This window comes from Agelaius phoeniceus, chromosome 7 (assembly GCF_051311805.1).
Source record: "Agelaius phoeniceus isolate bAgePho1 chromosome 7, bAgePho1.hap1, whole genome shotgun sequence".
Classification (NCBI taxonomy): Eukaryota; Metazoa; Chordata; class Aves; order Passeriformes; family Icteridae; genus Agelaius; species Agelaius phoeniceus.
In genome coordinates, this window is record NC_135271.1 from 40,542,491 (window position 1) to 40,558,117 (window position 15,627).

Sequence of the window (15,627 nt, forward strand, 5' to 3'; positions counted from 1 at the left end):
AAAATTGTAACAGTAGGAAATAACTATTTCAATCCAACACATTTTCTTCTAGTGTAAACAGGAAAGAAAATCAATAGTGGGTTGCATGCCTTTTAAATTTGAAATGAAGCCAGCAGTGAAACAAAAGAAGGGGCAGATGATGAGCACCAGTCAGATCATTACCTCCCAGGTAAAACTGGACTTGGGCATGCTGTCAAAACCAGGCTGCCTACAAGCACACCTGTGGTCCAGGGGAAGCACAAATCACCAGCTGTCAGTCACCAGCTGCTGCAAACTCCTGTTCAGCTGGCCTGTAGCACAGGTATTCTAGATCTGCTCTGCTCAAACACTCTGTGGATGCTGTTAACATGATCTACAGTGAAGCTACTGCTTCCAATATGAATTGAAAGAATGAGGTCATGAGATGTGAACTGGCTTGACATTCTTCTTGTGTTGACCCACCAGCATTGCCCTGCTGGAAAATACAGTGATGGAGGTAAGAGAAAAAACCTGTTCATAACCAAGTGCTGCCAGATTATGCTGCCAGTGTGCAAGTGAGTGATGTGTCTACTCTCTAGCATAGTGTGAAACACAGAGTCATTAAGCTAAAAATTCTTAGGCAAATCTCAGTGGGCTCATTTTTTATCAGTGCTTGTTCTAAATCTGATGGGAAGAAGAAAAGAATAAGCAAGGTCAGGAAAAAAGAAAACTAAGGAATAGTTTTGGGACTGGGGGGAAAAAAAACCCCCACATTCCAGTAATAGAATTGTATTGTAAAAATATAATAATATCAGAATATAAGTTGTGTCTGACTTGAAACAGGCTTGGATTTAGATTGAGAAACTCATGTCTGCACGCCTGCCTGAACCATCAGTGTATGCCTTCACTGAGATTCATTGCATTAGGTTTATCTTTTGTGCAAGAGCAGCAGCCAGATCAGGCACAGTAGAATGTCCTAGTGAGGAACCATTGCTCTCCCAAAGAGATTAGCATCTAAACAAAACAGATATGGATGGGAAGGCAAACAGATGTAACACATTCCAGTCCTGCTCCTGTTAAGGTTACCAGGAGTACAGGGATTTGCAGCTCTGCAATCAAAAAAGCTAGAAAATCCTCAAACAACAGCAAGTCAAAGTTTTGAGGAGTCTACAAAAGAAGCAACCTGTCCACAACACTGAATCTGAACAGAATATTTTTATTTACCAGAACTTAATTTACCAAGTTTTGCAACATAAATACTGATCCTTTTTCAGACTCCACTCTCAAACTTAGCTCCATTGAAAGCTCTTAAGGCATTTCATGAAATGCAATCTAACACCTGAGCTAGTGCTCTTTTGAGGTACCCAAATCCCCAGCTTACCAAAGGGAATCTGAAACATCTATGGGGTTAATAACTTACCTCATGATTGAACACCATGCTTGAGGCAATTTTTGAGCACAACCACAACAATTCACTCGCAGTTGTGCCAGGTTCCCATTTTAAATGCTGTGACACCCTTTTTTGCTTTGGTCAGGTATGGTTATAGTAAATTATTTGCAGAAACTTCATTTTCACACATTTTCCCTGCTCCCACCATTTTTAGAGACAGAAACAGAGAGAAGGATGCCTGGGGGCAGCTGCAAGAAATTACCCAGATCCTTCCATGTAAATTCACCAACATCAAGACCCTCCTGCTCTCTGACTATCCTTTAAAAAGCACATTCAAAAAATATTCCACAATATCCCTACAGTCACATAACCAGAGTTTTCTTACTCCAAAGTGTACTTTTTCTAACATGGCATCTAAAATAACTTAGCCTGAAAGAAGGGCAATGTGTTCTCCACAGTGGCAATAAGGACTGGGAGATCACCTTCCCTTTTGAAGATCCAACAGGAAGCCTAAGATCCCATTTTCTCATCTGCCTTCATTTTAAAGTCAACATTTAAATTTTTTTCAAACTGTCCTTAAAAGAAATTATTGAAATTTATCACAATGAATCTATTTTTCTAAAAGCTTCATCATGATAATCTAAATCTCAGGCTCAGATTTTCACATCCAAGTTTGGAGGCTTTTCTGTGCACTGTGTAAACTACCATGAGCAACTGTGTATGCACAAGACTGGTGTATAAAATGTGCTGCCCACAGGTCAGAGAAATGTGGGGTTTTTTTGAAAACATGGCATTTGAGTGCAAGCATACAGTGTGAAACAACTGACACAACATTTTCTGTGTATAAAAGAAAAAAGAAAGGAAAGGAGTAAGACCCTTCTATGCAGTAATATGTCAAGTCTTTACCCAGTTGTTTACAAGCTTAGTACACAAGTAAGATCTGTGTTTGGATATCCCTTAGTTCAGATAAAAAGCTGACAAGCTAGCTGGAAACTGTTGCTGACACTGTATATAATCAACTGATTAAAAAATATATCTTTACAGTACTCAAAACCCATTCTCTTTCTCCTTAAGAAGTTTATCTTAAACAATTTTCTACATGTGTTCCTCAGCACACCAAAAAAGGTCAGGAAAATATCCCACTGCAGCTTTGGTATTTCTTGACAGTGCAAGGGAACTAATTAGCTGCAGGAGATGACTGCAGAAGGAGCTGATCCTAATATCTTTAAAGCTGATCACAACACTGAATATTTAGAGCCACTAGTTTGCGTTAGTTACAAAATGTTAAATCTCAGAAGTTGAAGTGCAGAATCAGCCACTGCTCCCTTCAGCAATCCCTTGGCTGAGCAGTTTCTGCTCAGTCAGGGTCAGGTCTGTAGGATGAGGGCTCCAATCCCACATCTATCAATGTCACAGTGAATTTGACAGCCAATTTCAAAGTCACAAAGCTTGAAGGAACACAAGGGGGAGGAATGTGCCCTCAGTGCACCACATAAGACAACTGGCAAGAAGCAGGCATTAGTGAAGTGTTTTTAGCTATTTTTTGTAAGTAAATGAAACAGAAAAAGTTGCTTTCTGCTCTTGGAACTGAAATGTTACAATTGTTTTTTGCAATTAAAACAGGGCTTATGCTTGCTGGGCATTGAATGGAAAGGACCTTTCTCTTCCTAGGGAATGCCACCCACGATGGAGTTACCCAGAATGGCAGGGTGATGAACAGCAAATACCTACAATGGACCCTGGCAAGAATTAGCAGCATATTAAGCCTAATGAATGTACAGTACTGTAAAAGCAGAATCAGCATTAGTGCTCACAACTGTCATCCTTCTACATTGAGAGAAATTATCTGGAGTTTAGAGATTTCCTACCTATGGCATGACTGAAGCAGCTCACAAGCTGCTGTCAGCCATGGCTACACTGTGATGCCACAAGATTACCAGAAAAGTGGGAAAGCTGGTAGATGTGAACAGGCTGCTGAAAACAGGATCTTCTGTTTGCTAAATGTGGGTTCCACTGTGGTCTGAAGTTAAAAAGGTAGCTGAAGAAGTTTCTATAAAAAGGCCATTCCATGTTTACTTTATATCTCTTGTTGATGAAATCCACTCAGTGCAGCAGTAAATGTACAGTTTTCAGTCTGACAGCTGGAACATCATGGGATGAAATCTTTCCCACATCTCTCACACAAAAATACCAGCACTGGAACTTAGTTAACAGTTCATCTGTTTCCTGAACAAGAACTAAATCAGTTCATGTTCCCAGAGCACTACTGGCTCTATATTGGTGAGGGAACAGAAATGGCAGTGATCTTGACCAAGATTCATTTAATACACTTTTGGAGCAGAACATAATCTAAAATTCTTCAAAGCAGACTTCTTTTCCCTTATTCATTCAACAAACCATTTCTAGTTTGTTTTAGTAAAATTCTATTCTTGGGAATGCAGTAGTCTGTTACTTAAGTGTTAAAAGAAGTAGGATGAGCTGCATTTAGGCAGGTAATAAAAGGTAGGTGGTAGTATTTCACTTGTACTCTCTCAAAAATCATTATTTACTTTTAAATAAGTACTAAACATTTTAAAATTAATACGTTTTCAAAGAGGGAAGGCAAAAGATTTCAAGCAAGAATCCAGCTGTGGACCCCATTACATAGAGAGTAGGAATTCATATAAGTTGTCCCAATCAATTAATGTCAGGACAGCCACAAATCTCAGCTCTCCCAGTGTAACAGGTTCATAAACTATTTTTCTTTCTTCTAATTCCTGCAATGATTTTTATTTCTTTTGAGAAAATACAAGATGAAAAAAATCAGTGTGGGATGTTGGTATTGTTTAACAGTGAAAATACAACTGAAGGGATGCTTTTTAGAACAATATCAAGACAAGAACCTCTGAAGGTCTTTGGCTTTCAAGTTGCAGATCATGTTGGAAGCTTAGAGCAAAACGAATGATGGAAAGCAGCTAAAAAGCAGCGTAGGAAGAGGAAGGGCTTGTCAAATGGAATTTCCCCTTGTTGCATTATTTTTAAGTACTGCTATTACACAGCTCTTTATAAAACTCCTCTTATGTTTAACATGTATGACAATATCCTGCTGTTTAAGATAAGAAATTATAAACTGACAGGAAAATGTAAAATTACTGTAATTATCTGAAAAGCTTCTAGAGCATCGCCTTAATTTCTGCTGTTAAAGAAGTTTCAAGGATTTGTAGTATGCGTGAATATTTAGTTAGAGAGTTAGTTCTTTATGGTACCAAATGTAAATATTTTTTAATATTAGTATTACTGTGTACTTTAGGTGGAATCTACAGGGATATCCTGCTGTGGAAACAGATACATTCTGTACATCCCACTGCAAACTCCTGTTAAAGCTGAGGTGCCCTACTCTCATTCTTGAATGTCTTCTTTTCCATTCTCTATTTTTTCTTAAACCCAGAAATATTTATAGGAAACATGTATTTACTCTCTATATAATAGGTAGCATGAAATACTGCTTGTCCTGCCCTTTCTTTCCCTTGTGATACTGAAACAGGCAGAGATTTATTACCTAATCTCCTTGCGAGACCAAAGTCAATGAGTTTGATGCTGGTACCAGTCTTGTTGACACACATAATATTTTCTGGCTTCAGATCCAAGTGGACAATACCCTGCTTATGAATGTATTGAACTCCTTCTGAAATCTGCTTCATGTATTTAATGCACTCTCTCTCTGTCAGTTCAAAGTCTTCATCAATGATCCGTTCAAAGAGTTCTCCTCCAGAAACCCTATGAAAGACAGAATTAAAAGAGATTTCTGTAACATACTCATTTGGGGAATAATCAGGCTTTCTTTTTACATCAATACAGAGAGTTCAAGCTTGCAGCAGTCACTTCAGGATGCAATCTGTGTTTTATAATGGCATTTTCTATAGATAAAAGGCTCACGTGGGAAGAATCCCCTCTTTGTGTGGTATAAATCAATAGATGTTTTCTGTTCTGAATCTGTGTTGCAGGTGAGGACTGTGAAACACCAATGCTGTTATTCCAGGCAGGAGGGGTTTACATCCTGCCTCTAGGGCTGTGTCACCTGCAGGTGACAGTGGAGTGTGTGCTCTGTGACTGCCACCCTGCAGACACGTGCTCCTAGCACTGCTCCTGACTCCGAGCACACACTTCCCACTTCTCCCTTCCCTCCTGTGATCCAGCAGTGCACAAGTGCAGATAACATAATTTAGAAATAAAACTAAAATACATGGAATGGGTCCCAGGGAAAGAGGGCCCAAATTGCAAGCAGATGAGCAAAAATTCAGGAAGAAGAGCGATTGAGAGTGACTGAGGCTGAAGAATTCCGATGGTATGGTTAACTGGAATGCAAAGCTCAAAGGGTAAATTACTGACCCAAGTGAGCTGAGAGGGAATTTCCTCCTCAGCCATGACAGGAGAAGGATATAACCCACAACACTTTGTATGTTGGTATTTTTAGCTGAGCCCTGATCACACTCCTTGTAGGTCAATCCCATTTTAATGCTAATTTAGGATGTGAAATAATTGTCCTTTCCAGGGTAGCATCTCCTGGATTGAACTGTTCCTGCAACTGAAGTGGGACATTTTTAACCTAGATTTAATAAAGCATAATTTAAGTTGTGGCTTACTGGGTTTGGTAGGTTTTTTCATTCTGTTTTTGTTTGAGTTTGTGTTTTGGTTTGTTTCTTTGGAATTTTTTTGTTGATTTCATTTTGTTTTTTAAATTTTGGTTAATCACTCAAGTGGTTTATCTGCTTGCATCCAAAGATGGGAAATACTTTTTTCTTTCTGCGGGTGAATGACCCATAAAGAAAGGAGCACATAGTGAAGAGCAGCTTTGCTTTTAGAAATTAAACACACCATGGTCTTTATATGGCTTAATATTTTGCAGGGTTCATGGTTATTGCCAAATGCAATTGCACATTGCAGTTACAGAAGGAAAACACACAGCTGAAAGGCGGCCTTGCCATGTTTGCAGCTTGCCAGATACATGATTATATCCCTCATGAACCAAACTGAATTTGAAACATCTGAAGTTCTGGATGCATTTCTTGCTTTGGCTATAAAATTTCAGAAAATATGTAATTAGAATGCTATTGTGGTTTCCTATGAATATGAAAATAGTAAGAAGAGCATGTGCTTGACAAACTGAGAGGTTATGTTGGATTAGAGCACATTTGTAACATAAAGCAATAGTATTGCCAAACCTGTTGAATAAACATGCAGGGTATCTAGTGTGTTGTTGCTTTGCTAAGACATTAACCAGTATGGGTGTTTATGAAAACATCTGCAGGCAAAATGTTTGTATGTGGAGTACTCTGCAACTCCAAATGACAATCATCCTCATGCTAAAATGCACCAGTTGTTTCTGACTGTTCAACACAGATAGTGACGACTTATTTGCACTATAAAAGTGCCACCCTTCCCAGATCCCTAAAGGGAACACTTTTCAGAAATTCTACCATTGTCTCAAGCCGCACTTTTTAGTATATTTTTGTAAATAAACCACTGTTAATACACCTGCCTGCTGTTTTTACCATGGGAGCTCTCAACACCCTGGTAGCAATGGTAGATTAAACTGCAGTGCATTTATGGGGTGAATACTCTTGCATTTATATCAGGAGCCAAATCCAGTTTGATTTTTGCCAGGTTAAGAAGCTGAATAAAATCAGTGTGAATGAGGTTCTACACATACACAGGAGGAGAAGCTGGCTTTGTTCAGTCACAACTAGTTCAGAATCCAAATCTCTATTTTTTCTGGATTCTCCTCTTTTCAGTCTTCTCTACGAGTCATATAGGAAAATATTCTTATCTATGGAATCACAGAATACTCATCTAAGGCTCTGGTGCAGTAGGAACAGTGAGAAGAATCTACCTTGGAGTTGCCCAGGCAAATACTCAACTGCATTTTTAAAAATCTACCTTAGAAAAAAATAAAAAACCCAATTAACTTGTACTAGCTTAAATCACATCAAAGGATAGAACCTAGTGCTGACATTTTGCTCCAATAATCTTAATTTGCAATACAATAATCTCCTTCTGTTCTATGTCAAAATAAACTGACTATCTGAAGTATATAAAACTTTGAGGCACTTAGCCCCCAGTACTGCATTAAAGTGACAACATGTTACTATTTTCAGATTTACTTTTTCCACTGAGATTTTTACAGTGAAACCAATATGTTCTTATATTTGAAAAGGAAATGCCTGAGATTTCCCTCTGACTTCCAGTAAATGTTAGATGGAATGGTTTCCAGGCAAGAGAATATCATTATAGTGTTTAATTTAAAAGTAGTAATAAAAAAATCTGATTTTATTTTGAATATGAAATCAACCATATAAAATAGTGTAATGAGAAATATTAAAAGCAGAGAGTATGAAGTTTAAAAGGTTCCAGGAAAGGTATGGGAATAAAATTAAAATGAACAATTTAGAATAAATAACAGGAAGAAAAATCAAAGGGTGCTTCTAATCAATTTGAGTAGAAGGGGAGTTCCTAAATGCCAGTCACTACTAAAATCTGATTTAAAGCAGACTGATAGCAAGTGAGCTTGATTTATTTGAAATCCATGCATTTAAACTCTGATGGAAATGTTGGATTGTAAGAACTTTTAAAGCTATTTCCCATAACTTCTTTGATATGCAAAGAAATATATTGATAGCTACAGCAGAATTGATCCCTTGGAGGCTCTTTATCCATACAGGTGCAGCTGCTGGGCTGGGACTGTGTCAGCTGGGTAAAATGACAGTAGAGAGGCTACCAGGTCACCTGACACGAGTGCCACACAGCTCCTCACTGCCCAGACCTGCTCTGCTGCTGCTCCACACAGTGGAAATGTTGGGGGGCTCAAAACCCAGAGGAGGTGTTCACCCCAGACTAAAACCACATCCTCCTGAGGCTGGGTGACAAAATTACTTCAAATTTGATTGCAGTTTTCTACATTTTTAAAGAGTAAAGCCCCTTTGCTGTCAGGGGGGAACTAATGGAATGTAAAGCCATATGCTATTCCAGACTCTTTCTACATCTCCCTGTTTTCCATTAGGTCTGCCAGCTCTCAGTTCCAAGCTAAGTAGGGCTCCCTTCCCTTACCATTGGCAGTTTGCTCAACTGCTCAATTTAAAAATAAAAACACCTTCCTGCACATAAGTTCCAGGGTTGTAAAATCCCATCTCTGAAATATGCCAGTGCAGTAGTAGTTTGCACATAATCTAAGCAAATGCCAAGGAAGCAAAATAGACATATAGTCTCTTTTGCCTCAAACAATTTGTATCTTAGAACTTCCAGCCAGCAAAAAAACCTGCTTCTCCTTGCATCAGAGAGCACATGAAGTCATTGTGGCAGCAGAATTGTAACTAAAGTAACTTTTTGGGAAAAACATCAGCACAGATCAGGATTTAATTTTCTTTCCAGTTGGTACCACAAGTATGGGATTCACACTAAGCAGGTGCACTATGGATGATATAAATATTGCTCATGCTGGCCATTATTGTTTGTGAAGACTGTTCAACACATGTCTAGAATTGCCTAAAGTAAAAGAAGTTCTCCTTAAACACATTTTAGGTTTTAAATGAAAGTCCAAAATGCAGCTAACTTTGTTCTCACCTCTCCCAAGTGGGCAATAAGAGTAAAGCTGCAAAACCCCACCCCATGTAGTTTAAGAAACAAGAGAACTAGACAATAACAACTGTTACAGCAGATTTTGACTGATTTTTAAAAGATTAATACAGAATCACTTACACAGTTTAAACAAGTTGGATAAATAATTGGAAAAACTTGCAAGATCTGAAAACCAGCCAGGCTCTGCAAATCCTGAAGGGTTTAACAGTCCTGTGTCTTTAAGTTGCTACTTTTGTACACACAACTATTTTCAACATTATTAACTTTGTCAGTGTGCTCTGCTTTATACTTACATTTCCAAAACCATAACGATGTTGGCTTTTTCTTCAAAGGCATCTACACATTGGACAAGTTTTGGATGATGTAGGCAGTTCATGATGCTGATTTCTTCCCTTATGTTTTCTTTTTCCTTAGCAGAATATGCTTTGAAAAATTTTCCTGCCCAAACTTTTCCATTCTTCTTTTCAACAAGCCTGAAGACTTGTCCAAATTTTCCCCTGAAAATATATAACTATTTCCATAAAATGTTTTTGCAATATATGGACCACCACAAATAGCAACAATTTACTAAATATTCCAGCACAACAATCTATTAAATATTCTGGTACAACCACTCCATTCTGAAATTAAAATGTCTTAGTATCAAGTATTATTCTATACTGATCTGCAAGAACTTTTGAATGAATACCATGTTTAGAGATACTGTGCCATTCCAGTTAATAAGTCTTACATAGAAGAGTTCAAAAACTGTGACTCCTACCAGGCTTTAATTAAGGTCTTCCTGTTTTCTATAGGTTATACACCTCTGAAGGTGGGACATCTCAGGCACAGGATTTAGGTGAAATCAGAATCTGAATGCCCAAGGCTTCAGTACTATTGTTTCCCTTTGCTGTAATGTACAATTCTACCTCTGTGTTACACTTCTCAGGATTTGTTCATGGCAGCACAGAGGATCCCCTGGCCTTCAGCAGCGATCACTGAAGGATTATCATGGCCTGCAGTTCACACCAGCACGAGCTGGGGCCCTGAGAAACACAGCCAGGCTAATCACTGACCTTCTCTCAGCAATAGTATTAATGCTCTTGGGATTATGGCCGCTGTCAACAGAGATTCCAGCCCGTGGGCAGGATAATCTTATTACCACTAATGGATATAATGGAAATGCAAGTACACAATGTGTACCTTTTTTTTTTTCAGATAGCTTTCAGGAAACTGAAAAACTAATGAATCCTCTAGCTTTGTTCATATGCGGGCTCCATTTGCCAGAAATACATGTAGTGCCTATTTAAAATTATCAGCTAATATGAGCAAAGGATCTTTATGGAGTGGAAGCCAAAATACATTGAAAACTATTTTTACTGCAACAAAGGAGCCCCAACTGGGATGCTGAAAGTGCAAGACAGTCAAAGAATAAATGCACATGATTTTCATAACTGGCTGGTAGCCTTGAAAACTGTGTCTTCAACAGCACAGGCCAGTACTTACGATCCCAGCCTTTCTTCGATGTTGTAGACATCTGACACCTTCTGTTCAGTGTTGATCGTAACCGTCCGATACTCCACCTCTGTTTCTTTCTCCTCTACAAATAACATTAAGGACCATGATTACAAACCTCCAGAAAACGTGAATGAAGAACACAGATTTGTATTTGTCCTGTTTAAAACATGCACTTCTTACCATCGTCAGATAGTTCCGCTTCATCCTCTTTAGGTTCTGTGATGAAAATAAAAAGACATGAATAACTTTTTATGTGAGATATATACTTATATAAAAGTATATTCACTTATATAAGATATTCAAAGTGACATGGAATATTTAAGTGACATGGACAACTGATAGACCCTATGGCAAAACAGCAAAAAGCAGTCAGGGAGTTTGTGCATTAACTTAATAATTAAAATCTCTTCACCACTTCTTCATCACTATTGACTATCCAGTCACTATCTAGTCACCATTTTTGAATAAATCACATTCCTGTGGTTTGCATTACTTGTCAGTTATACCTGCCTACTAGAAACATCAGCATACTGCATCATTTCAAAGTAATCTAAGAAATACCTTTAGAATGCCTCGGGGAAATAGAAAAGAAATTAAAAATATTAAAATCAATAACACTTCTTGTTCCATGACAGTTTTTTCTTGGCTTTGATGTGCCTTTTTTGAATTGTGAAGCCAAAAATTAGGCAAGTAAGTACAAGAAAAGATTCCCTGCAAAGCATCCAGACACATTTTCAGACCCAAGATATTGAGAAACTCTGAACAGCAAGCATTCCCCTGAGCATGGCTAAATTCTGTAATCACTGAGGTTCAAAAGGAGCCTCAGTTCTGTGGGCAGATTCAAAGACAGATGAACCCAGTGACCTAAGTCAGAGTAAAAGCTGGCCTGAGTGTCCTGATTTTCACTTCTAATTTTCATGTACATGAACTGCCTGCAGCACTGCTTTTTGCCCGTGGGTAAGAGGGGAAAGGGGCTATAGCTGTGATGTTGTTATACATTACTTACACCACTTGGGCTTGCTCCTAAGATCTGTGGCTGTGACCAGTGATTTGAGAAACTGCAAAGGCTGTTTGTTACATAGTTAATTCTCCTGTTGCTGCTGAAGCTGCACTTTTCCATCATGGGGTGCAAGCCTAACCAAGGGATTTATCCCCCCTGTGCCAGCAGATCTGTGTTATTAAATTTATGCTGTACTCTGGGTGCTGTTAGGTGCTTCAGAGCACAGAGTTAGATGCAGAGAATAAGTAGAAAACAACAGAAATAAAGGGTGCAAGGGGGAGCAGATATCTGGTCTGAGGCATCACCCTTTCACATCCTACACAAAATGCTGCATCTGTGTGCTGGCAGCAAAGCCAATCAAGTGGATAAAATCTGTTGCTAAAGCCTTTCTCTCCTTTTTTGTCTGGAGCTGCAAGCCTTGCATATTCCTGCACAGAAGAGTTGGTTTGCAGACATCTACCAGAAGGGCAGGGAGGGAAGAGAGCCTTCCCTACCCAGGGTAGCTCTTCTCAGACCTTCCTCAGCTACAAACCACTCCTGCACAGAGCACATAACATTTTCCTCCCCTTTTAAGGGCTGTGTAAGGGAGTTGCTCCCAGCCAGGCTGCCAGTAGGTAATGTCTGCCAAATACTGCTTAGACAAGGAGTCAGTGCCCGGTTCTGCAGCCACACTGCATTGAAGCCACAGAATAGGAACAGTTTGGTCCACCAGTGGAAGCCTAAATTATCTAAGTGGTACATATCTGATCTGGGTAAGTGCTGAGCAGCTGTGCTGAAAACCTTTCTCGGAAGTCAGTTAACAGTACCAAATTTTCCTCAAACATGGCAATGCATGCTTTAATCTGTTGAGACTTACAATCTTATTTTAGTTTTCTTCAAATGCACTGTGAAAATTTAGCCATGCCTTTCTTCACTACAATCATACTGACATTGCTAACATGTGCTGGCCACCTCAGTATGAAAATCAGTAATCAGACTTCCTGGCAGCCTAGAAAATCCCGAGTTACTCAGATAAGTGTTCACAAAGATGGCAGCTTAAAGTCCTGACTTTGACAGGTGCTGAACGCATGCATTTTCCACTGCCTTTAATTAAAGCACCAGTTCTATTCTCACACTTGAAAAATCACACTTTAAATGATTTGCTCTTTTTCCACACTATCTGCAATATCAAGAATTGAAATCAATAAACCCTAGAATTGAGAACACAAAGACAACCTCCCTCCTCCTGCAAACAGAACATATTTTCTTTTTGCTCAAAACAACTTTTTTGTTGCTTTTTTTATAAATGTGTATTGCAATGACTCATACACTTTCTAGCCTTTTGTACTAAATCTATGTAAGAAAATGCTCAGACTAAAACGGAGAAATAACTTGTTTGCTTTGGTCCAGTGTAGGTAGTGGTTGCACTAGGAAAAACATAGAGAAGAGTCAGGCCTCCAGCCCCAGAAGGTGTTTGTCCTGCAACTAAAGAAAGAGGGCATTCAAATACAGGGAATTTTAGTATGAAGAGCCAGTACCATCTAGCTTCCTTTCAATTTTATTGCTACTCCTAATGTTATTTTCCCCTCTTTGAAGAGAAGGTGCATCTTGATTTAGATTGGTTTTAAATCTTGCAAATAGAGGGAAGTGATTCCTCAGCATGCATCCAATTTAGCACTTGAAGAGAAATATGATTTACTTTTGTTTGAGAGGCTTACACAGTTGTGTGATGCTGCATCACTTTGCATTCATTTTGTCTTCCTTTAGCAATAAAAGATAACTTCACAAGGGTTATATGGAACACTTCACGCTCCAATGCCCTGCACACATAAATGAAGAGGGAAAGATACAACACACAGTGCGCTCCTCAAAGACAGGAAAAATGGTAAAATTTGTTATTCCTGGTCTGGGCTTTTTGGTAAGGTGACTATCAAAGTCATCCTTGCACAGTGGGTAGATGGAGATGTGCACAAAAATATGTAGTCACTTTCTGGTTTTGAAAAATAATGCGGACATCTGTGTGTTTCAAGTTTTGTACCAGTTCCTGAATAATTTCTACAATGATCAAACTCTATTAGCCCTTTGAGAAGATCTTAAACAAAAATTAAGAAGTAAAAAATATGGAAAAAGAATTTTAAAAGTACATGCAAATCTAACAAAAAAACCCTAAAAAAATATTTTGGCACTCATAATGCTGCAAAACCAACATACTAAGTAGGATAGCCTTGAATTCACAGGCTGACTGTATGTACTAGGGGACACAGGCCTGAGGTACACCATCATGCTGGGATTGAAAGCATGGGAAATACAGCTAGCTGCAAGGTGCCAATTTATTTTCTGCTGTATATTCTGTGCTTGGCTAGCAGCAAGCACATTCATTATTTCCAAATGCAAATTTGGGATAGTGTTTATGGTTTGTTTTTCCATGGTGTGTCCAGTATAAACGATAATGAATCCATTGGCATATTTCAGGTAAGCTACCAACCATCATTTTCCAGCTGGGTATGGACTGAATGTGTAACATCTGTGAAAGGTTTAATTTCCCATTACCTGTGCAATGAACTGCAGAATTCTTTCAGCCAGCACTCACCCAGCAAGCCAGAATGAGAATTAGTGCTTGCTTTCACAAGGCAGGGATTTAGGATCCCTGAAGCCAAGTTTCCACACTGCAAGTATGCAAAACTGATGTGCTCAGACCCCCAAATGACGTCTTTGAAGGACCTGAGCACAGTTACAGCCACAGAGACAAGTGGGAAGGAGGGTGTGCAGCTCTCTGGCCTCGCTAAGGAACTCTTAAGGAAGAGTTCAGTTGAATTGAGATGTTTTTTTCCTTCTGAGAACTTACCTTCTTGTTTCTCTCCAACCTTTACCAGCTCAGACTCTTGGCTGGGCTCGCTGATGCCGTAGACGTTGGCAGCTCGCACGCGGAATTTGTACTCGCGGTCGGGCTGCAGATCCTGCACGTTGAAGGAGGTGCTGCGGCAGGTGGTGAGGTCTGTCCATTTGTTGTCCACCGAGTTCCAGATCTCCACGGTGTAGGACTGCACGGCGCTGCCGCCGTCGTAGGAGGAGCCGTACCAGGAGAGCGTGAGGGAGGAGCTCCGGATGTCCGACGCGCAAGGAGTGCCGGCAGGTGGGTCCGGTTTATCTGCAAAAACGCACACAACGCACACTGTGAGGGTCACACAGAACTTCAGCAGGGTGTTCCTGGCCCTTCTCTTTCCATTCCATTGCTCTGCTTCACACCAGCATTATAGAAACTGCGGAGACTAAAACCAGTCCCAGCTATGCCTGCAATCTCCCACAATGGTGCAAACCTCTCCTCGGTGATCTTTCTTAGAGGAACACCCCTGTAACAGTCCCATCACTGCGATGTGCTTCCTTCATCTGTCAGAAAATGATGATCAGCTCCCTTCATCTGCTTCCACGCTTCAGGGCCACTGCTCACCTTTCACAGCCTCAGAAAGTGCCACTCATCCAAATACACCTGGGTAGCAGAAATACTGGAACCATTTTGCTGGCATGGAAACAAGGCCTTGAAGGGTGACAAGTTTATCTGCCAAAAATTTAGTAAACAAATTCATCTATGTGCAGTTTTTGGAAGTCTAGCGCACTTTTTGGGAAGAAGGAGTTCAATTTAGAATACATAATTTAAGTAGTGAGATTTTTTAAATCTCATATGCATTTTGGAAATTGTTGAGGAGTGGGAGATAGAAATTTCTGTATTTCCATAGTTAGAGGATTGCTACTGAAGTCCTTATTTAGATGAGTGGAACCAGTATCACCAGAACCTGGTGTGCAGATGTGCTGCCAACTATGCAAATACCCGAGAAAATACAACAGCCTTGCAGTTAAATGACTTTTTCAAGATTTAGTCGAATGATTAATTATTGCAATTAATGTTCTTCTAAGACAGAAATATGATGGCTTTTAAAATAAATTGCTAGAAAATAACTGTAGAATTTAAGCACATCAAAAGACTTTTAAGGAAACAGATAGCTTCTCTGGAAATAATCCTCTCAGAAATAATCTAGCAAAACCTACAAAATAATGATGATGTTGATGTGGATGAACTAGTGGCCAAAGGTTGAAAGAGAAATCAAAGAATGGGATAAATGAGAGAAGAGGAAAACAAAAAAGATGGAAAGTGCGAGATACTACAAACAGTGGTTACACTGAACACGGACTGATA

General features: G+C 39.4%; 1 protein-coding gene across 5 annotated transcripts in view; it reads right to left on the bottom strand.

The window, feature by feature from the left end:
* MYLK (myosin light chain kinase) overlaps window positions 1-15,627 on the bottom strand; it is a 194,230-nt gene that overhangs the window by 15,590 nt on the left and 163,013 nt on the right. For all 5 annotated transcript variants that reach the window (XM_054636488.2, XM_077181662.1, XM_077181661.1 and 2 more), the window contains 5 exons: window positions 14,281-14,583; window positions 10,637-10,672; window positions 10,445-10,538; window positions 9,253-9,456; window positions 4,887-5,104 (listed from right to left, as the gene is read on the bottom strand). In XM_054636488.2, the coding sequence (XP_054492463.2) occupies window positions 4,887-5,104; window positions 9,253-9,456; window positions 10,445-10,538; window positions 10,637-10,672; window positions 14,281-14,583 (855 nt within the window). The remainder of the gene's footprint in view (window positions 1-4,886; window positions 5,105-9,252; window positions 9,457-10,444; window positions 10,539-10,636; window positions 10,673-14,280; window positions 14,584-15,627) is intronic.